Here is a 23,301-nt window from a genome sequence, read left to right on the forward strand (position 1 = left end):
GTGCAACTGTTTTTGAAACTTATTTCTGTGAATCATATTCAGTATTTTCTATTCCATGAAATTAAAAGGTTGTGTGAATTACAACCTTTACCAATATCAAGAAAGCTGGATTCCTAGTATACATGTCTGTTTGCTAAATTAATTAACTGCATCTCCTTACCCAGATAAATTGTGAACTCGTCAGGGAACATGCAGAGGCCACTCATGAAATCAAAGTTAGTGGAAAATAAGGGACATTCTGTCCAGCTATGTACCCAACAGATTTAAGAATCCAGCACGATATTTTTTATGGTCAAGGTGATTTTTTGGAAGTACTGTGGCATGAAAGTGTAGATGTAAAGCAAATTTGCCATTATCACATTTATCTTAACATTTTGAAGATAATAACAGGCATGTTGAGAAAGTACTGGTGTTTGACTGGAGTGCTGCAGCTTTTACCAGCACATATAAAGGACATGGATGTGAAATGAAAATTTCACATGCTAATGAGGAATGTAACAGGTGCCTTCTTCCTTCCCTGACACCAAGGGCAAGAAATGCTTCTTGCACCTGGCAGGGGGAGTGTTTGCAAAGGTTCACAGTATCTCCCTAATTGCAGCAAGCTACCTAAGAAATGCGTCTTGGTTCATCACGTCAGACCAGTAGAGTGAAGGATTTTAAAGCTCAATGTCATATAGTTCCTTTTATGCTGCACAGAAAACAAGGTTGGAAATACAGCTATATTAAATCCAAAACTGCAACTCCAAAGCAAGCAAAAAAAGTTTATTGTGTTTTATTCCAGGCAAACCAAAGCATGGCTAGCAACAGCAAGAACTGATCTTACATATTCTGATCATGGTAGGAGATGCAAAGAAAAACTGGGTCAAAGATTATAAAATCATACAAGTAAAAAAATATTTTTTACCAGTGCTTGTGCAAACTTAGTGCTTCTCTTCAACTTCCCTTAACATCTAAGACGACCTTGGGCAAGGACTAATGCTAGGTCAGGTTTCAACACTGTGTACTAAAGGAGGTATATCAGTCTGTTTTTTCTGAGGATCAGCTGTGCAACAGCTTTGCTCCAGAAGCTGAAATAGATGGAAAATAGATGGAAAAGCCATTATTTTAGCTTTATGGAAACAAGATTTTTTCAGGATCCATTTAAAACCGGTTACTATTTATGTATCATAGCTACAGTTCATTCATGGTCTCTCCTTGTTAGGAGGGCTGCAACACTGCATATACTCTTATTTTCAGAACATACAGATAGTAAGAATCATTGCACATACTCCTTTTTAATACTAAATTTAAAATGTTGAACATAGATTTGGATAGAGTTGATCACCCTGGCTAGGATTTATAAAGAAAAAAAAAGCATGGAGCTGACCATTTTCCATTGCCTTTTATTCTTCTCTTTCAAATATAACCTATGAGCACTTCATTTACTTTGGTATAGCTATGCTTTTGTCTCTCTCTAAAGAGATTTGATATTAAGACTGAAAACCTTAAACAGTCACAGGCACCTCTATGCTCTAAAAATTGGGCCAGAGTAATACCTTTGCTCTTGCCTTTGTGGAAAAAAAAAAAAAAGCTTTCCAGATTGAAAAGTAGTAGAAGTATCTCAGAGGCTAAAGAAATGCTGGCAGTCTCTCACTTCAAGAGGCAGAGAAGCACAAAGTGCATAATTTCCAAAGTTAAACCCACCCATTATGGAAAGAAAGAGGAAAAAGGGAAGTTTGCTGGACATCAACTACTGTAACTCTTCAGAAAGACTGCAGGTACAGCTGCACTGGCTGTGTTTTTAAAGTGCTATCAGCTCTCCTTGACAGTGATTGCAACAATTGAAAGTTACATCTTCATATCTTGTGTATGGGTGAAACCTTCCAATATTCTTCTTTGTGGAAAGGAAGGAGGTTGGAGAAGTCTCGGAAAAAGAAACTTCTGTTGATGTTTCTGTCCGTGCAGCTGGATCCAGCACACGTAGCACCTAAGGATGGGAAGGTTGAGAATAAAATGATATCTATTAAGTTTAATGCACTTTATCCTTCTTTAACATCTAGGAGATAATCCTTCTCAAAAGAACGTTTTTTCAAGTTGAAAGCTAAACAGCCACCTGTCCAGCCCTTCAGTATTAAGACAGTAAGTACCATTTACAAATTAGTAATGAATAAAAAAATTCTAGTATTTTTAGCAGAGCTGAGCAAAACTAGGCAACACATAACTAGGCACTGTGAGTCTCCTGCTGCTCGAATATTATTCAACTACTTCTAGATTAAAGTGTTAGTCCAGTTTACTTCTTAAACATCACCCTTCCTGCAGTGAAGCCTTATCCAGAAAGATAATCACATAGCTTCTGTTTCCACCCACTATAAACAGAAATGATTTTTAGAACAACAGAAGCTACTGCTGACATGTTATGGTATATTCCTACCTGAACTAGGTTTCTTTGCCCACTTGGTTTTTAAACTCCATTAAGTATCTTCAGTTGGCTTCCTCCTGACACACTAAACAAATTCTGACCCCGTTATTTGTGGTGCTAGGGACAGGGAAGGAAACAGTATGTATCATCATATTATTTATGTTCTGTTTATTCTTCCGGTTTTGGATTTGTTTGTTTATTGGGCTTTTTGTTTTGTGTGTGGTTTTGTTTTTTGTTTGGTGTTTTTCTGGAGGGGAAGGATGGTGTCTTTTTTTAAAAAAAAAAGACAGCGCTACTCAGCAAGTTTCCCCTGCATATAGTTTTTATAAAAAGCAACTTATTAAGTACTTAAAGCAAAGTGCTTCTTTCTAGAAAGAAGATGGTGCTGACAAATTGAGATGTACAAAGTTCTTACCATTTCAGCCATTTTCTCAGCAGGGGTATTGCAGAACTCCACAGCTACTGAACTCTTTTTTGGAGCATTATTGCCAACATTTCCAAGAAGATGGGAACTTACAGCTTTGGCTAGCTTACAGTTGACAGCTGCTAGCTCTGTTGTAGTGTAAGGCTGAGCACTAGGGTAGTATGTCTGTTGTCTCCCCCACTGAAGAGAAACCATCAGCTCTTCCAGCAGCCTATGCAGAAAGGAAAAAAACCAAAGAGCACTATTAGTGTTTTTCTTTCACTCTGTACTAGCAACATATTTCAGAGAAATTCTCTCTTGTAAGACTCACTGCCCAAGCCAAATGTTAACAAGCTGAAGTGTTTGAAGAAGAAGGCTATTCTCCAGGGCACTGTCCTCACAGTATTTTAGTACTGGTGAAACTTACTTGTTGCCTGTCAGGTTAAGCATTAAAAAGCCAATGTGCGTGAAGTATCTGTACATTTTGGAAGGAGACAGAGTAGACTTGAAGTCAAGACAGTAAGCAATTAAATAGAGAAAGCCTGGGGACACAAGGGATGTCAGTTCTACAGTATCTTACCCCTAAGAACTTATGCCTCCAGAGAATGAAGAAAGAATTAATACTACTTTGGCTCTTTCAGCTCTGAAGCTGGAAAATGACTCTACTATCCACTAGCATAATTAGGAAAGTTACTTGAGTCTTCTCTGGCCTAGGATACAGCGACAGAAATGAAAAGTTTGCACAGAGGCAGCGTGGATTAGGAAAGTCATACTTTTGGGTATCTATCATTTCTTGACGGAACTGATCACGTTCATTCAGCAAGTCCTGGATTGCGCTTTGTGCATCCCTGGTTTGACGCTGAAGAATTGCTCTGGTATTGGTTAGTTCATCAGCCATAACCCTGCAAAAGAAACCTCTGATCAGTAGGGTAAGGGAGCAGTTTGTAAAGCAGCTTTATTCTACTACAGACTGTGATTTGTCGGCTCAAAGTAAGTATTAAGCCTCTGTTCTCACCCCCCAGCCCTACACAGGCCCTATATCAGCCTTATTATGAAGGACGTGTTGAGAGCAATTTCTATTCAACTACTGTCAGCACAAGTGCAAGATTATGTTTTGACTTGTAAGTTTAAGCCACCTTATGTCACTTAATACAAATCTAACAACATACATTTTAAAATGTCTTGAGTAAGTCAACATGGTGTAAAAAAGAATGCTGAGAGAGAAAAAGCTGAGGATGTGTTGTTTTACTAACACAGTTCTCACAAGGATGCTGTAATCACACCTGTTCCTATCTCCAGAGACAACAGCTATAGCTACAGACTGCAATCAACTCTTTGCATGTCTCAGAGGCAACAGCTACATGTTATATACATCAAATATGAGCAAGTAAGAGCATAAATGAGGCAACTGTCACATTTTGCTATGCCATGACACTTGGCACAGCCACCTCAAGCAGGTATTTCATACACTGAAATTCTGTAAACTCAGAAAACAGAAATACATTTCAACAACAACCAGATAGAAATCTGAGATCTCAACAAGTGAGAATGTTACAATATTGAAGGGTGTTACTCTAAATACACTGTCACACTGTTGTTCCTGGAAGGGACTGGAATCCCTGATCTCACAAATCCTGTTAATGCTAAAGAAACAAGTTGAATTAGGTAGCTAAAAACTACCCTACCTAGGATGATCACAACCACTTACATTCATTCAATGCATGGAGATTTCTTAAGACCAGCAAATTAAATGGAGGACACTGTTACCATTTCCTTCAAGGAGTAAAACTTTTTCATAATACACATTAAGTACAAAATTTAGTTAGTTACATTCAAGTACATTAAGAGATTAAAAATGCTAAACCACTATTTATGTATGTGGTAAGACAACCATGCATAGTAAATTAAAATAATAATCCACTGTTATATGAAATTTTGATACTGAGACCAGCTTAAGATTTGCTCCTGACTTTTGGGACCCATTATTCTGTGGTTAGAGAAGTAACAGTAGAGTTCTGAGCACTGACACAATCTGTACATTTTCTTCCAAATTGAGCTGCCTTTCCCAGTCACTGTAAAAAGTTTTCAACAAATCAGCTTCTTCACAAACTGATTATTGTATCATACTGAGACATGGGGATGAAAATCAAGCTAATTACCTTTAAGACACATCCAGACTGCTGTTCTGTAAGACATTTTTAAACCTGAAAGTGCCCACAGTCTATCAGAATTAACAGCCTATCTTGCTATGTTGACAAGAACTGTAGTTAAGATTTTAGGGGGGTTAGGATCCATTATATTACTTTTGAAAAGCATAACTACTCAGATTTACAAGGAGCTGTCTTTTTGCCTTTTCTGTTAACTCAGAATTTCACAATGGTGTCATTATAGCTGTTTTGTCTGTACTTATTCCCAGATTATTAAAAATGGCCATTTTTAATAAAAGGCTGAAGGAGAACACTGGTACAACAGCTCTGTAAGAGGCAATACCTGCTTGCTAGGAATTTGCTTCGCCACACATCACACTGTATAGACATGCGCTCTAGTTGTTCAGACAACTGAGAGATATTTCGGCCCAAGACCTCATTTTCCAGGATTAGCTGATTTTTCTCACGAGCCATCCGCTCAAAGTGATACTGCAGATCATCCCCAACAGAAGCAACGAGTAATTTCTTCAGCTCCCGATTCACCTAGAATGAGAGCAGGCCATCTTGTACTTATCAATACAGAATGAAACACCTCCTACATCCATAAAGTAGTGGAAGTTATTGCAAATACCTAACAGTACGCTGTATTTCTTTCTAGAATGGAACAAATCCAGTGCAGAATATATGAAGCCTCAAAATCCACTCCAGTGAGCACAAACATTTGAGACTAATGCATATATAATGCATTCTTATTTAAATTCTAACAGAGGCTAACGAGGAAAAATGAAAGCCTGCTACTGGAAACTAAGAAAATTTCAGTTGTATTCAAGTTGTGAATTGGTAAAATAACAAGGGATTAGTCAAGACAACCATTTACATTATGTAGAAAATTATAGTCACCCCCTCAATGGCATCATATTTTTCACATAGAGGTTGAGGAGCAAAATCTTTCAACATGAAAAGAACATCTACTTCCTTCCAAACCCTAATGTGTTCCTCCCAGCTTGAAGCCTTTGATACATTCATCTGTTGTCAGAAAAACAGCCCTGGATTACTTAGATGTACTTTGTATCTCAGCTGATAATTTCAAAAGGGAAACTGTCTGCTTCAAAGCTAGTGTCATAGCAGTTCTCTGCTCACATTCACAAACTGCTTATAGAAGCCAAAACAGCTCAGCTATGTAAGAGAAAATACCTTTCATTTCTCACCTCTGTCTGTATACGCAGCTGATTAGAGAGACCTTCTTTATCCTGTAACAACCGCTTTTCTGAATTCTTTAGCTTTTCAATTGCATTTTTCAGCTCCATCTGCTCTTTCTTGGGATCTCCGGCTCCATCTGACTGATGGAATGTGTCTCCTTTAAGTCCCACTGATTTAGATACCTTAGCATTTTTAGTTGGAATGACATGGGTGATAGCAGCTTTGGGGACTAATATACGAATAGCTTCAATCTCCACTGATTTATCAGCACATATTTTCCCTAGCTGCAGAACTCCAGGACTCAAGGAAGAGACGGTCTTTTTGTGTGGGCTGTGGTGGACATGAGGATTTGTAGTGTTGGCTCCAGTGATTAATTCCACTGACTGAGCTGGCTGTTCTGTTTCCATGCCATCTCCAGGTCCTCGGATAGGTGATGAGGCATCATCAACTAAAATTTAGCAAAACAGAAGGAGTTTACTACCTTTCCCTTTGTTATAGCCTCATTTTAACTCGTCATTATATACTTTGTACTTCAAAGTTACATGATTTAATTGTACACGTATCATAGCCCTTTGCAGCATTAATTAAAAAAATTAAGTTAGAAAAGTCCTTACTCAAGTGTGTGTTGTTCATTAATACTGATAGCACAAGACACAGACATAGATTTGAATTGTATTAATCTAAATTTCCTGCTGCTATACAAGATCAGATGCAGACATAAAAAAGACCTAATAAGGAGAAAATTCTTTACAATATTACTCATCAGTTGAAAGCACAATCAAGTTTTGGGAGATGACAGAATCAGAGCAGCCTCATTTCAAAAGCAAGAATTAAATGAAAAGCAGCTATTTGTTACATAGCTACTAACAGCTTAGGAAGTTTAGCAGACTTTCAAGCACTCTCTACTATGTGTCTTAGCTGTCCAGGTGAAGGTTTAAGAAAAGCCAACAAGCCAATTCTGTTTCACTTCTCATCAACAGATCCCAGTATCCTGCAGGCCCCTGCATTCTGTAATCCTGCATTCTGCTCTGAATATGCATGATAAATTTTACTGAAATTTATATTACTTGTTCAATATTTTTTCAGCTGAATTAAATACTGTAGTAGCTTCCTCACAGTGGACTAAGCCAAGAAAGTTTCTTAGAACATAGCTACACATAATGCCTTTTTTCTCCTCATACCGCAGGCAGTTAATGTAAGTATGCATCATCTATCCAAATAATGATTTTTCAAAAATGCTATAGAAGCACCATTATACCACCCTGCCTTCAGGCTGGCTGAATCAGTATAAGTTCTCAATACTAGAGAACTGTCAGACATGCATACAGACAGATGACAGTACCAGTGAAAAACTTGTTTTTCAATAAAAAGATGGATTAGAAAACTACATTCAATAACTGTTCCATCCAGGCAGCTCTAATTTTCAGTGCAATAATGAAGTCACATAACTATTTCCTACCTAAAGGGACTAAGTTTAAATGAAAGGAGTTCAGCATACAGTGTAACCCTGGTCTTTAGAATTCAAGTTGAAGTATTTTTAATACAGTCTGCTTAGTTATCATGTGAACCACCTACCTTTTTCTAGAGACGTCATTTTCGCTTTGGCAGTCACCTCTTCCTAACTGCATAAGTCTGAAGATGAAATAAGAAGCATGGGGAAAAAATATCTTTAGCAAGGTAACATTGACAGTTAATCTTGTCCTATTTTCTAGTGCAACCTCTAAACTCCACTTCAGTAGCACAATAAAAAAAACACAGACAAAAACAAAGAAAAAAAAACCCTAAAGTTATAAAACCCACACCAAGACCCAAAGACTTAAAAGAAGGTGGCCTATGAGACTCCTGCTTCACTAAGAGCTGGACTACAACTCCTACCTCCTGCTCCTCAACCAATTTCAGTTTGCATTCCTCAAGTTTCTCTTTCCAGTCTCCCTCCTGTTTTCAGTGAGTATTCAGTCTTACCCTTAAAACTTTAAACACTCCCAGAGCAAAAATGCATGACTTTGCCCAAAACACCTAAGATCATAACTGAATCAACTGAATTACAAATTGATGCCACATCATCCTAAAAGCAGACCAAGAGGATTGTTGCGGGTTTTGGTTGTTTTGATTTAGTTCTCCTTGTTATTCAAGAGAGATCTCCCAAAGCCCTTGCTTCCTTTCTTTATATCAGTAACTGAAAAGGCTTAACTAAAACTTTTTTGACTTCCACTGTTACAGATCTGTACCTTGGAAAGACAATGGTAGCAACAAACACTCTTGCAGAAGTAAGGTTTCCTGATATTTGTTTTGTAGAAAGTCGCTTTATTTTTTGTGATGACCAGAAGACAACAGAAAGAACTTTTCCCTCCTTGAACTTTCTCAAACTACAGATGCAGGAATATCTTGATATCTGTTGCTTCTACAGCTAGAGTTACGTTTTTGTCCATTTAATATCCTGATTGGCAAATCACTACTCTTCAGTTTGGATTGATGATTTCCACTTATCTGAGGAAAATAAGGAAATACAAGTGTAGCTGCTCATACTCAATGGCAAGGATACTAAAAAAAAATTATTTTGAGCATTTGGTTTAATTGGCTTCATCTGAGACAGAATGTTTTAAGAATGAAGAGACCTCCAAGATCATCCAGGTCAACCTCTGACCAACACCATAATAAACCATGTCCCTAAGGACCAGGTCCAAACTCCTTTTAAATGCCTCCAGGGATGATGACTTTGCCACTGTCCTGGTCAAGCCACTGTAATGCCTGACAACCCTCTCAGTGAAAAAATGTTTCCTAACATCCAGCCTAAACCTTCCCTGGCACAGCTTCCATCCATTCCCTCTGGTCCTTTCCTAGTCCACCAAGGAGAAGAGGCTGTTTCCCTCCTCACTCCAAACTCCCTTCTGGTAGTTGAAGAGAACGAGAAGGTCTCCTTTCAGCCTCCTCCATACTAAACACCCCCAGCTCTCTCTGCTGCTCCTCACAAGACTTGTGCTCCAGGCCCTTAATGAGCTTTGCTGCCCCTTTCTGGACATGCTACAGCACTTCTGTGTCCCTCTTATAGTGAGGTGCCCAGAACTGAACACAGTACTCAAGGTACAGCCTCACCAGAGCTGAGTAAAGAGAGATGATCACCTCTCTAGTCCTGTTGGCCACAGTGTTCCAATACAAGCCAGGATGCCATTGGCCTTCTTGGCCACCTGCACACACTGCTGACTCAATATATTAAGTCGACTGCCAACCAGTACCCCCAGGGCCCTTTCCAACTTGCAGCTTTCTAAGCACACATCCCCAGACCACCTGCTGATGTTCCTGCCCCTTCACTGGTCATTTTATCATACTGTTGTTACTGGTCTGTTACTTTCAAAGTCTCAGTGTAAACCTCTGCTCACCCTCCCCCCTTTTATTGCATCCCTATAAGTAAAATCCCTTCATTAACTGCATCATTAGCCACTGCATCTCTCAGATAACATCGTATCCTGTAGAACCCCACACATGACGAGCAAAGCCAGGAAACCCGGTATTAACACGGCTGAATCACGATCCATAAAGGCTTCAGAAAAACACCAATCCAGCCTCGGCCACCCAGCCCCGCCACGCTTTGGCTACCACCAGTGGAGGTGCCTTCTCTCGTCTCAGCCCCACAGTTCGCCAGTAACCGAGAGCTGAACGTTACCCATCGCTCTGGAAAAGTGGCTTCCTGTAGGACTCAGTCCCTCCCCACCCGCCTCGGTGCCCCCGGAGCCAGTCCCGGCCGCCTTTCAGCTCAGGCCCTTTTACTACCAGAACGGCCACAATCCCCCTGCCCCGACTCCAGCCCCGAGCAAGCGATCCACCCCCTGCTCGGGGCAGAGGGACGGCCCCGCGGGATGGGGGCGGCAGGGCCCTGAGGACGTTACCGGAGAGCGTAGCAGCACTGCCGACGAACAACTCAGAACCGTCACAACCGCCACAACCGTCACCTCTCCCAACTTCCGCTTCCTACCCTGGGAGGGGGCTCTTCCGGGTGACGTGTCAACCCCTCCCTCGCTCTCGCCCAATCCACGGTCCGCTTGGGGGAGGGGGCGGGGTTTCGGTTGCCAGGGAGCCGGTACGTGTGCGTGACGTCGGGCCCGTGGCAGGAGAGTGAGGCGGGTTGCGTATCGCTACCGCCACCACCATGGTGAGCGGTACCGGGGGAGGGGGGTGTCGGGACCAACCGGGCCGGGGGTGAGGCGGGCGGGGGTCCCCGGCAGCAGCTCCCCACCCTGATGCGGGGTGGCTGCCGAGGCGGGCGGCGGGGCGAAGCTCATCCCTGGGGCAGGTGGTGCTGAACTGCCGGCATAACGGCCGCGGGCCCCGTGCAGGGCTCCCCTCGGGGGCTGCGCTGCGCTCCCCGGTGCGTAGGCGGCGGCGGCGGGAGCGGAGCGTGGGGGTGCGGCCGCTACCCCACGCGGCGCGGAGGTCTGAGGTTTGCCCTGCCCCTTCCCCTCTTTTCTGAGGGATCTTGTGAAGCGCAGGCAGGGGGTAATTTTCAACAACTCTTGGGTCTCGTCGACAGCCGCCTGGAAAGCTGTTGGCTCGTTCCAGGCGCCGTGGATTAGGAACAGGCTAGTTCGGAAATTCAAGAGCACCCAATGGGAAGGCAGCCGGGGGATTTGAAGGAGGGAATACATCTTTATTTTTGCCTGGATATTCTGTTTAGTGCTACAGGGAAGGTGACAGGGCGGGGGCACCAATGGAAAAACACTTTGCACTGAGAAAGCTGACGGAGTCCCATTTGCTGAAGGTGGTACTCGAAAAAATGAGTGTTACAAAGCTGATTAAAGCCCTACTACTTTGAATCGACTGTTGTTCTCAAACACATATGCAAGGTACATTTAAGAGCCTGGCCTATGCACCTGCTGCTATACTCAGCTCTAAACACTGGCATCGAGCAGCTCAGATTTGCCCCAGCTCCTGCAGCCTGCTTGCAGCTTTGTTTGCAGCATGCTTTCAGGACACAAGCTGAAGATAAGCATTTGCCACCTAAGTAGGAATGCTGCTGTTTGTTTTCTAATAGAGAGGTTAGAGGTCTTATCTTTAATCCAGGCAAAATTGTAGATTCCAATTCCCATGTTGAACTGATTCATGTCAGTAGAAATACTGCTTTCTGAGTTCATACAGATGTCACCTACGTAAAACATGTTTTATCATAGATCACTGTCATTATGAGTGTGATGTGTTTCTAATCTCCCTTCATTTCTGAGGTGTCAGTTAACTGATTCATTAGAGTGGTGTCAAGTCTTACAGGAACCCCTAACAGTTAATGGTGAATTTGTTTGATTTGTTTTGAAAGACCTTTGGTAACAGGAAATGTGTGATCTGTTGACATAATTCCATTACATCATGATTTTTAAAGTCCACTGAGTTTTTTATTCTTAATATATTCCCTGCTGCAAATTATGCCAGTGATTACTTGCTCTCTCCTGGGTGTATATAAAGATACTCCATTTCTGTGTTTTACGTGCAGAACTTGAAGATTAGAACTTCACCTTATTTTCATATTATTCTGCATGAAATAAATTTTGTTCTCTTATTATTTCCTATTGATAATGTGATTTTAGATTTTAGATTCTTTTCTATTCTGCAGATTTCTAGTGTTTAATGTGTACAGCACTTGCCAATCGCTGTTTACACTGCTGCTGAACAGAGCAAAATACTTATGTCTTAGATCTTCATAGTTCCAAGGTTACCATGCTTTTTTTCCCAACTGTACCTCATTGCACTCTCGCTCTCTAACTGCAATCCACTGCAATTTTCAGATTTTTTTTTCCCCTGTCTTTTTGGTGTCTGGCTAGGTTTCACCCTTGCATTTGAATTTATTATCTTCATCATAATTGCAGTGCTTTGTGTCTTCACAGAGTTTTCAGATCATCATTTGGAGTGCTGCATCTGCTTACTAAACTGCCTTTTATCTTTCCCACCTCAGTTACCACCCAGATTCTGAAAGTGCACTTTTGGAGGTTTATTTTTCAGTGTAGTAAGGGAAAGATGAAATAAAGCTAGGCGCGTATCGTTGTGGAACCCTATTTAACTTCCAGTTTGCAAAAGAAGTATTCTTAATTACTTTTTCATAGAGTACTCACAGCTACGCTTCTGTTTAGGCCATAATTTCATACTCAGATTGTCATGATCTCGGGTGAGTTGGATTAAAAAATGAGTCTAAGCTAAGTTTGTCAGATCTGTGCCTTCTTTGCTCACCATGTCAGAAAAAGATTTGTTCTTGACAGAAATTTCTCAGCAAATTTGCATTATATGCTTTAAATTATCATAATGTCTTCTTAGATGCTCTATGGTTGACTGCTTAATAGCTTGTTCCATGATCTTCCCAAAGACTGCAGTTAGGCTTACTGTCTTTCCTGCCCTTCTGTAGTACCCTGGGACCTTTTCTCTCTTGGTCTTCTCTGGCCTTTGAAATGTTAGAGTCCTGCTTGTTTATTTTATGCTGGCAATGCACCCATTGTCCACCCAATTTTCCTTCCTCCTTCCAGTTTACTAATACACAGTAAGAATAATTTGGTAGGTGGAAGACAATGGGAAAATAGATGTTTTGGTGTTATAGTTTGAGTACGAGTATGAAAGGAGGGCTTTCAGACTCTGAAAGAGGCGGAACACAGAGGGATCTATTCCCTCCCATTTCCTACCCATACTCCATAGAGGTCAGGCAGACCGAGAGTCTCCTCTTTATTGCCATCTCCTCGCTTCGCTGCTGTTCCCTTGGGTTCCTTTACCACCAGCTCAGCACATACTCTTCATCATCCATATCCATCGGGTGCTGGGAAGAGCTGTGGAGCCCTCTCCTGAGTTGTCCCTGAGGCACCTATCCCTGACACCATCGAGATCGGGTTGTATATATATATTTGTATACATTTGTATTTCTGTTCATTATACTTTATGTTACTGCCTTTCTCCTGTTCTAGTAAATGTTTCCATTTTAAAAAAAATTTCCAACGTTAAGACTCGTTTTTATTCCCCTTTTATCTTCCCTTTGGGAGGGTGGAGGCGAGGGTGGTAATAGAGCATAATTCTCTCCTCTGGTTTTTGGTCTGCCCAAACTTCTAAGCTGTGACATTTGGGAATGTTTGCTGCTGAATTAGGTGTGGACCCAGCATTTTAGGGAAAAGGGTAAGTTACGTGACTGTTGCACACCATGACTTTACACACCTGATCCAACTCACATTTTCAAAACACCTTTTCTTAGGAACAGTGAATCAAAGGACTCTTTCTAGAGTCATCTTTCTTGTCATCCACAAGCTGGATTTTTTTAGCCTCGTATTATATTTTGAAAGTAGTGCATATTCTGCTAGAATGTTTGGACAACCTAGTCTTGTATTGCTTCTAGCCAGTCATATAGATGGCATTGGTTTCAGTGTATATACTCACTCAGAAAACCTGCTAACCTTGCTCAAAACCTGCTTACCAGACTCAGCTGCTCCAAGCTGTGTCCAGGCAGTCCTAAACCACTCCAAAAATAGAAATTGCACGTCTCCTCTGGGCAGTGTGTGCCAGTGTTAGACCACCCTCTCTCTCTATTTTTTTTTCCTAGTATGTAATTGGAATGTCCCGTGTTTCACCTCTTGTCCTTTGCCTTTTTTGTTACCAATGCACCTGTGAGAAGAGTCCAGCTTCATCCTTTTGGTGTCTTTCAGTTAGGTTGTTGTAGAGAGCATTAAGGTCGCTCTCAACCTTCTCTGAGCTGCATAGGCTTGGTTCTCCCAACCTCATCTTGTCTGTTGTGTTCTCCAGCCCTTGGCTGTCTGTGTGTCCAGTGGCTAAACACTAAAAAATGAACTTTTTATCGTTCTCTTTAATAGTGTCTGTATTTTTGGCTGTTCAGTTGAGCATTTTATTGTCATTTTCTAAAATACTAAGGCAAGGTAGTATGTCCAGGTAGAATACTCTCATTAACTGGCTGGTGAGAAACAGTGGTATCAGGGAACACCTATTGCTGTGAGACTAAAGAGGGCTTTTTCCAGGAAAACTGACCATTACCTGTAAATGTGACAGGAATAATCACCGAAAGTACCATTTCTCGGAAGTAAGCACAGTGTTTGGCTTAATCCCCCCCAGACTATTTTGTGTTACACAGATGGAAACCAGAGGCACTGGTGCCTAAGCAAGAGGCCCAGGTCACTCAGTAGTGTTTTGTAGATGGAACCCAGTAGTTCTCTCCCAGCCAACAAAATCGAAAATAAAGACAGAGTATGGTTTGATAAAGGGAATAAATTTTGTATAGCTCAGCTTTGGAACACAGTGCTACAGTTTAACACCAGTAGTGAAATCTTAGCAAGTATTGGCGTATGTACCAAGAATATCCCTCAACAGACGAGTTCATAGAAAAGGCTGAAATTATAATTTTTTTTTTCCACACTAACGCCTAATAGAGAAGTACGTTCCCAGTAGGAGAGAAATCCTGTGAAGTGGCACTTGCACTTCCTGGGGTGGGCAGCTCTGATATTAATACAGAAAGTACCACTGGAGTTTTGGAGGGTGGGTATTGGAAGGCCACATGCCCCGTGCCCATGTGCCAGCAGTTTTCCTTTGTGAAAGAACTTTATCACCCAGGCTGTGGTGATCTGTTCTTTATAATTTAGTCTTTGCTACGTCTTCTGGCAAGGTTATTAATTTTGAGGCAGAGTGCACTTGGAAGAAGTAGCAAACTGAGCCGGTTTCATACTGATGACTTGAGAGGTTCATTTGTGGTGATTAAATGAGGTGCTCAACCTGTCCTGGAGCGCCAGAGGGCGCGCCGGTATTTGCAAAGAAGCGGCTCTCTCTCTAGATGTGTTCCAGAGTCTGTTGTGTGGGCTGTTCCCGTGTGATTCTTCAGTAAGTTTAACAGATCAACTTTTATTCTTTTTTAATCACATTTTCCTGCAGAATATTCTAACACGTTTGGAAAGGGGGTCACATATAAGAGAGTTTCTACACGTGGTTAGGAGGGAGATGCAGACATGCGTGCTTGAGGCAGTATAGGTTTCATGCATGTTTAAGTGTGATTCTTCACTAAACTTGGTTGCATTTTTAGCCTTTCTATATATTCTTTCTCTTACTGTAATATCTAGAAGCAAGACTGTATTATGCTGCATGCTTTCTAGGTACGTAATTAAAATTATGTCCTCACTGTGTCTCACCTGAACATCATCAGATATTCTTGGTTATGGCACTCTCTTTTGAAATTGAACCATAGCCTGTAAGTCTGAACATCCCCAATTCACTGGATTTAGTCTTTCCTACAGCTGTTCTGGACTAGCAGTGGTTCCTGGTGGTGATTGCTGAGGCAGCAAGGCTGGGCAGCATTAGCAGCCCTGCCCTTCCGCAGGTGCCTGGTTTCTGTGTTGCAGTGAAGCTTCTGCAGAAGCAGGAAATAAGGAACTAAATGAGCTGCTTCTGCCATGTTTTCAGCAAAACCAAGGGGGATTTCTAATACCTAAACAGTATGGATATTTTAGCAATTAAATCTTGCTCATCTACCCTTAAAGAAATAATGATTATTTCTATTTTACAAATTAATAAAATGGGAAATATGGCTTTGTGTTTTTGAAAAAGGGCTAAACATCAAATGTACTAATGCAGGGTGCAGCTGTGAAGGTGAAACTAAGAAGCTTGTTCAAAACTGTGTATGGGTTTAGAACCTCAACCACTGTCTGCATGCTGCAGAGACCTTTGCATTTCTGGGAATAAAGTAGTCTATTGAAAACTGTGATGACAAGAGTCCTATGCTCTGGGAGAAAAATCTTTAAATTGTAGAACAGATCTTTGTAAAATGGATCTGTAAAATCACATTAGGATTGACAGAGTTTAAGCTTACCCAATTTGCTGCTTCTACTGCCCAAAAGTTTTTAGTTTTTCACAACTTAAAGTAAAGGGAAGTTACTGAACAGCTTATATAATGAGAATTTCTGTTCACATGTTGCTTGTCACTAGTCTGACTACAGAATAAAGGATATATAAATGCAACATCTGTGCTAGCTGAAATCTGGATTTAGCCCAGATACGTTAGAATTAATATTTGACACATTCTGAGAAAAAGTACTATTCTAACATCAACATTTGGATAAGCAGTAGTGCAGAAAAAAATACTTGCTTCAAGTGCCTACAGCAGTGAATAAGAAAGGTGTCAGCAGACTTGTTACTCAATAACAATTAAAAAATTGTTACTCAATTGTTATGAGCTGTATCTGTTCAAGGCAGATGGAGCATGTGTAAACTTTAGAGGATTCACACAAACTCTTGAGTGCTAATGCTGCTGATACTGGATGGCTGAAGGACTCTCCCTTAGCTGTGATTCCAAGGCAACCAACTGGTTCTTGTTAAAAATGCTTTTCAGAAGATTATTATGAGCTGAGATAATCTGAATATACTGTAGGCATTATACTACTCTGAAGTGCAGGTGACAGCTTTGGTTCAGGATTTGTAGGTGTTTTCTTTCAAACAGCTACTTCCAGATGCTCATAGCTTTCTGAAATTTTAACCATTCTGCTCAAAATTTTCCAGACGGATTCAGCTGGAGATTGAGAATTAATAGAAGGCTTGAATAAGAATATATGGGGGAAAAAAATGAAAACATTTCAGAATCCTAATAAAAACATGGAAATTCAGTCCTCTGAAGAGCTCTAGTTCTGAAAAGGCTAGAAACTGAAAGCTGAAATTTTGCCAGAGGACCAATCTCCATAAAAGAAGACTGTTTTTTAGTATTGCCATCAAATTTATTGGTTAGCTTAATATTGAGCCTTTAAAAAAATGTTTTTCCTGTACATACAATACAGGTTGGATTGTGTGATGGAATGTGCACAGGTAGCTCAATGTATGTGTAGCCCCAGTTCCTTCCCTGGATTCCTATGCAGGGAATTTTCAAGCTCGTAATTCGAAGTCAGATCCAGCAGCTGACCGTGGCAGCTTTAGTTCTGCTGCCACTGACTGATTAGATGCGAAGCATCTGAACATTATGCTCAGACATGATTGTGTGAGATGGCTTCTGTTACAGATGCTGTTTTGAGTTAGGGAACAGCTATGCTTTTGCTAAAATCAGTCAGACTCTTTTTGAGTTAGTAGAGGCAGATAGGCGTGTGCTGAGCACTACTGACTACTCTTAGAGGAATAATGTGTCATCATGTAATTAAGAGTATAATAATAGAGCTTATCACGTGTAGCTTTATAAAGTGCATCCTGTAACATGCATTAAACAGTGACATATTCCCTTAAAGACAGTGTGAATCTGGTATTCTAAAGCTTAACCTGTCTTCATAGATCAGTAAACAGCAGTATGATAACCTTCATGTGTTGAAGAGAAATTATGCTTTGTAATTAGAAAAATTACATGAGTCCTATAACTAAGTAACTATAACATGTAGTCACAGAGGATTGGAGTGAATAAGTTGAAGATTTGAATCCTTGATTCTCTTATTATGAGTGCAAAAAAAAAAAAAAGGTTATACCACTTATGCCTACATGCTTCATAGGATACTTGCAGAATTTTCATATCCTAGTAGTAAAAGAAGATTATTTTTTTTTTGTGCTTATTAAATTGACAGAACAACCAGATGTGAGGTGGGATTACAGATTCCCAAATCTGAGAAGAATATTTGTAACCTTCAGCTTTTTAGAGCTGTGTTCATCACAACCCCTGAACATATGGGTATGATTTACTGCACTGAGATCCCTGTCCATGAGGAAGATTGACTTGGTAAATGCTACAGAGACAGAAGTATCCCCATGTTACTTGGCAACAGATGGTCTAGAAAGCAGTAGCCATATGAACATGCAAAGTCCAAAAGGCATTTGGGAAGCCTAGGTACCAGTAATATTTGAAGTCAGATAACTGGTTCTAAAAGAAGTTGCGCCTATTTGCAGCAGGGTAAGTGTAAATGTGTAAATATGTCTGACTCAATATGATTTCCAAAGAAGAGTAAGAATTTTAATAATTTAACCAGTTCTTAATTACTTTGAAGTAGTTGCATAGAATTTGTGTGAAATTTTCAGTAGGCAGGATTTGCTTTCTACAAGGGGAGGATAAAATGAGATACTTGCAAAAATCACTGGTGAGCTTCTGAATATGAGGTTTAGATTGAGAACTATCTGTAGTCATGACATTGTCATGGAAATTGCAATTGCCAGATGTTTCTCCACTTGAAAAATGATTTTGATTTTTTAAAATGTTCTTCTTTTTGACTGAAGAAAAGCCTGTTGAGAAAGTGGTGGGAGGTCTAATAGCAGTGAGAGGGCTGCAAAATTTGGTTTCTAAAAATAATACAAGCTCGTGTCAGAAACATGAAAAGAAGGAGGAAAGTGAGTTTTAGGAGACAGAGATAATTAAGTCCTCTGTCTACATAGTGTTGTGGGGTATTTTGCCTGGAAAATATTCTGTGTTACAGGAACTGTAGAAGTTGAAAATAGGTCGAATAACAATAAGTGTGTGCTACTGAGGATTAATTTGGGGATTCAAGGGGCATTACAATGCTGAAAATTAGAGCACTTGCTGTCACTCAGAATATTATTTGTTAATTACAACCAGTATGTCTAAGATCTCATGTTTCTCTCACAAAGTTGCCACTGAAGTTTAATGGCTTAGTGGGGCTTCAGTGTTGGTGGATAAGGGAAGAACAACTGATGTAATCTACTCAGATTAGACAAAACATTTGTCACTGTCCCACATAACATCCTTGTCCCTAAATTGGAAAGACATGAATTCAATGGATTGACCACTTGATGGATAAGGAACTGGCTGGGTGGTCACACTCTTAAGAGTTGCAGTCAACAGCCTGATGTCCAAATGGAGACCACTGATGCATGGTGTTCCTCAGGAGTCAGTGTTGAGAACAGGCACTTTTTAACATCTTTGTTCGTAATGTGGACAGTGGAATAAGTGCACCCTCAGGAAGTCCTGAAGACAGTGTGGTGTGTTCGATACACTGAAGAGAATGAAGGCCACCCAGAGGGACCTTGTGAGGCTTAAGAAGTGGGTCTGTGGAAACTGTATGAAGTTCAACAGACCAAGTGCAAGGTCCTGCACATGGGCTACAGCAATCCCAAGCACCATACAGGTTGGGCAGAGAATGGATTGGGAACAGTCCTGAGTGTGTTCAACATGAGCCAGTAATGTTCAGTTACATCCCAGAAAGCCAACCATAGCCTGGGCTGCATCAGAAGAAGCATGACCAGAAGGTCAAGGGGGGTGATTCTCCCTGGATGCTCTGCTCTTGTGAGACCCCAGCTGGAGTACTGTGTCCAGCTCTTTAGCCCCCAACACAGGAATGATCTATTGGAGTGATCATGGATCTATTGGAGTGAGTCCAGAGAGAGGGCCACAAAGATGATCGGAGAGATGGAGAACCTCTCTCGTGAGGACATGTTGAGGGAATTGAGGCTGCTTAGCCTGGAGAAGAGACTGTCCTAGGGACACCTTTTAGTGGCCTTCCAGTACCTGAAGGGGATCTAAAAGAAAGCTGTGGAGGAACTTTGCAAGGGCCTGTAGTGACAGGATGAGGGATAATGGGTGAAAGAGAGTAGATTTATGATAGATACTAGGAAGAAACTCTTTATTGTGAGGGTGAGGGTGGTGAAACACTGGAGTTGTGGATGCTCCCTCCCTGGAAGTGTTCAAGGCCAGGCTGGATGGGACTTTGAGCAGCTTGGTCTTTAGTGGGAGGCGTTCATGCCCATGGCTGGAGGGCTGGAATTAGATGATCTTTAAGGTTTTTTCTAACCCAAACCATTCTGTGGTTCTACACAGCTGCTTTCAGCCTCTTTTCCTCAGAAAATGAAATTTTGTGTCGTCACAAGCTACTCGTCTGGTATATAACTACTGTCTTGTGTCCTAAGTTCCATACCCCTCCAGTAAGTTTGAAGTTTACTGAAAAATTCAGTCAGATTTGGCAGAGACATCAGAGAATCCTGGTGGTTATGTGCCTTTATTCAATGCTTAAGCTGAAGAGAGGCTGTGGTCAAAGCAGTCACGGATGAGAAAGCTGAGTGTAGAGAACCAGGCTTAATAAGGAGTCCTAAAGAAAGGCAGAGAAGTTGAAGTATATTTGTTTAAGATTGTTGCCTATTTCAGTGAAACATACTTTCTCATTCAGTCAGACTGAAGGGCATACAGTGCCTGGAAATTACAAAGACATGTTAGATAAAAAAGCAAGTGGTTTACTCAGTGATAGAGTGATGCTAACTGTTCCTTTGCTCTCTGAGATGTGTCTTGCTGTAGCAGTCCAGTCATAGACTATATAAAGTAAGTCAAGCCATCTGTTTTGTGTAAGCTAGTACTGCTTTACAGCTTTTATAATCCAAGTATCCATCCCACAGCATGGCAAGCCCTCCCATAAGAAGTATTTTGTTAGAGCTGGAGAGAAGGTGGCACAGTATGTTGACTTGTCTGAAATTGCAACAGAAGTGCATGAAAAGCTGGGAATGCAGGAATCCCAGTCCTATTTTCTGTTTTCAGTTAACCTTTATTTAGTAAACCACAAAGCTGTGATTTCTGCTGCCCCTTGCTCCTGGTGAATTTGATTGCACAAGGGGAGTAATGAAGCTCTAAATATTTTGGCATCTGCTAATTTATCTTGACATGTCCTGTTTGAGGTCTGGAGTCCAACATTTTATGTAATGTTTCCGTAGCATTTCAATTGTTTTAGGAGTTTTTGATTCTCCTCTTTGAGGTCTACAGATTTTTCAGGCAGGGGACTGTCACATTAAGATGTCCTTCCATGAAAGAAAAGCGCTCCTAACCCACTGGTTGTGACAATCAAATTGAAGTTAAATTTTTGGTCAGACGTTCTGAATTCACAAATACTCATTGCTACTTGGAAAGCTGGGTGTACTGCTGGCCCTGCAGCTCCCAGAATCGTTTTCACCTGAAAGCATTCAGCTGAAAATAAAGCAAAGCTGGCTGCATTTTCCAGCAGAAGAGCTTGTAACAGTGATGCATTTAAAGCAAGCGAAGTAATTCTGGGACTCTTTAAAGCGGATCATATTCTGACAGTGCTTACATCTGTGGCCTGTTGGGGGAGTATAAGACTGTAAGTTTCCTTTGCAGACGGTAGGGATAGTTTTGGCTGAAATTCCTGACTCTTGCTCCTGAGACTAGGAGTTTGTAGGTTATTTTCTTTCATTTGTGTTGAATTACTCTCACGGTAGAGCTAAATCTAAAGGATGATTGGTCTGGGAGATGAGTGATTTCTGAGGTTTGAGGAACTGTTTTATATAATTCATAAGAGGACTTAAACTTGCTGTTAGAGGTTGATCATCTACAACATTAACTTCTGGATCCAGTTCTGAGAATAAAATTGTTGGTGAAGGCAGCTGGTTAGGTCCCCCACTTCAGCCCACTGTCTGAAGAGCATGAGGCCAGTATCTGTCTAAGGAATCACCAACACATATGGCAATAGTTATTTTTTTGTAGAACCCACAAGGAGGAAAATTAAGGAGAAGGATTCCTGTTTTTTGGCTATTGCAACAAATTATATTTTTTGCCAAAGTGAGTGTTCAACAAACTTGTACGTTTGTGGTAGTTTTTTGGTTGGTTGGTTGGTTTTGTTTTGTTTGGTTGGTTGGTTTTTTGTTTGTGGGGTTTTTTGGTGGGTTTTTTGTTTTTTTTTGTTTTTTTTTTTTTTTTTTTTTTTTTTTTTGTTTTGTTTTTTGTTTTTTTGTTTTCTAAAAACAAAAGTTTCAGGGCAATTTTTCCAGAAAGTTTTTGTGTGTGTGTGTGTGTGTATTAAAAGAAATGCCCAGTGTGAGACTAGTTCTTGCCTGGTGGTCTATCCTGTTCCCAGTAATTTTCATAGAAACAGCTTGAGTCTTAATATCAGTATGTAATGGTAGGTTTTCCCTGTGACAACACAGGGCTTTATAAAATACAGAATGCAGATACCAAGATGGATCCTTCTGTCTCAGCTTTTACTGAGGGTTGTGCTCTCTTTTTATAGATTTGCTGGGAGTTAAGTTTTTTTGATTCTTTTTCTCTCTGATTTCAGAGTTACTGGGTCACTGAGAAAATTGAAGGAGCAGCACACACAACGGTGCCCACTTGAAATGTAGGATACCCTTAATTACTTCTAAACTTGTAAATAGGCAGGCAACAGGCCATGAGCCAGTGTGAAATTCATGCATGATGTTCCTGGTAGTGTATATAAGCCTCATAGAGACCAGAACGTTAATAGCATGTAAAAAAGCACTTTCTAGATACCTCAGGGCTTTTCTGATTTTAAGAAATATTTTTATACTGTTTCATGTGAAGTTTTTTTTGAGTAGTTAGGACAGGTAGTTGTTTCTAGTCAATTACAGATCTCGGATATCATAGCTCAAAATCACGAAGTGAAAAACTATCAGAAAAATACTAACTTTGATTTGTCAGGTAGGACAGAATTAGCTATATAATGTAAAAAAAGAAAGTAGTGCAAAAGGCAGGATCTAAGTATTGACAGGAAGCTGAACATGAGCCAGCAGTGTGCCCAGGTAGCCAAGAAGGCCAATGGCATCCTGGCCTGTATCAGGAACAGCGTGGCCAGCAGGTCCAGGGAAGGGATTCTGCCCCTGTACTCAGCGCTGGTGAGGCCACACCTTGAGTACTGTGTCCAGTTCTGGGCCCCTCGGTTTAGGAAGGAGATTGAGGTCCTGGAGCGGGTCCAAAGGAGGGCAACCAGGCTGGTGAAGGGACTCAAGCACAGACCCTATGAGGAGAGGCTGAGGGAGCTGGGGCTGTTCAGCCTGGAGAAGAGGAGGCTCAGGGGAGACCTCATCACTCTCTACAACTACCTGAAAGGAGGGTGTAGCCAGGGGGGGGTTGGGCTCTTTTGCCAGACGACTTTCAACAAGACAAGAGGGCATGGACTTAAGTTGTGCCAGGGGAGGTTTAGGTTGGATATTAGAAAGAATTTCTTTACGGAGAGGGTGATCAGGCATTGGAATGGGCTGCCCAGGGAAGTAGTGGATTCTCCGTCCCTGGAGATATTTAAAAAGAGACTGGATGTGGCACTCAGTGCCATGGTCTAGCAACCGCAACGGTGGTTCAAGGGTTGGACTCGATGATCTCTGAGGTCCCTTCCAACCCAACCGATTCTATGATTCTAAATAAAAATATGTTGCCCATTATATAGCAAGGGGACTTATCTAAACTACCCTTCCCTTGGACTGTGGAAAGTCTGACAGTGCAT

The 23,301-nt window shown here is 41.0% G+C and overlaps 2 protein-coding genes across 6 annotated transcripts in view; one reads left to right on the forward strand and one right to left on the reverse strand.

Moving 5' to 3' along the window:
- Positions 1–741: 741 nt before the first annotated feature.
- On the reverse strand, positions 742–10,350 carry BLZF1 (basic leucine zipper nuclear factor 1). 3 transcript variants are annotated; one of them, XM_030448439.1, is made up of 7 exons: positions 10,333–10,350; positions 7,724–7,780; positions 6,157–6,596; positions 5,292–5,491; positions 3,575–3,703; positions 2,814–3,033; positions 742–1,966 (listed from the first exon to the last, which is right to left on the reverse strand). In XM_030448439.1, exons 2-7 carry the CDS (start codon positions 7,740–7,742, stop codon positions 1,781–1,783), a joined length of 1,194 nt encoding a protein of 397 aa, XP_030304299.1. In that variant the 5' UTR covers positions 7,743–7,780; positions 10,333–10,350; the 3' UTR covers positions 742–1,780. The 3 variants fall into 3 exon arrangements, with proteins under 3 accessions (XP_030304299.1, XP_030304283.1, XP_030304292.1); XM_030448423.1 differs by lacking the exon at positions 10,333–10,350 and adding an exon at positions 10,033–10,303; XM_030448432.1 differs by lacking the exon at positions 10,333–10,350 and adding an exon at positions 9,810–9,963.
- The window catches only part of NME7 (NME/NM23 family member 7), a 90,170-nt gene continuing 77,085 nt past the window's right edge, over positions 10,217–23,301 (forward strand). For 2 of the 3 annotated variants that reach the window (XM_030448453.1, XM_030448468.1), the window contains exon 1: positions 10,217–10,295. In XM_030448453.1, the coding sequence (XP_030304313.1) occupies positions 10,293–10,295 (3 nt within the window). In that variant the 5' untranslated portion in view covers positions 10,217–10,292. Of the gene's footprint in view, positions 10,296–22,122; positions 22,183–23,301 lie in introns of all 3 variants that reach the window. The other variant, XM_030448461.1, reaches the window with a different exon arrangement.

The sequence above is a fragment of the Calypte anna genome, chromosome 1 (assembly GCF_003957555.1).
Source record: "Calypte anna isolate BGI_N300 chromosome 1, bCalAnn1_v1.p, whole genome shotgun sequence".
Classification (NCBI taxonomy): Eukaryota; Metazoa; Chordata; class Aves; order Apodiformes; family Trochilidae; genus Calypte; species Calypte anna.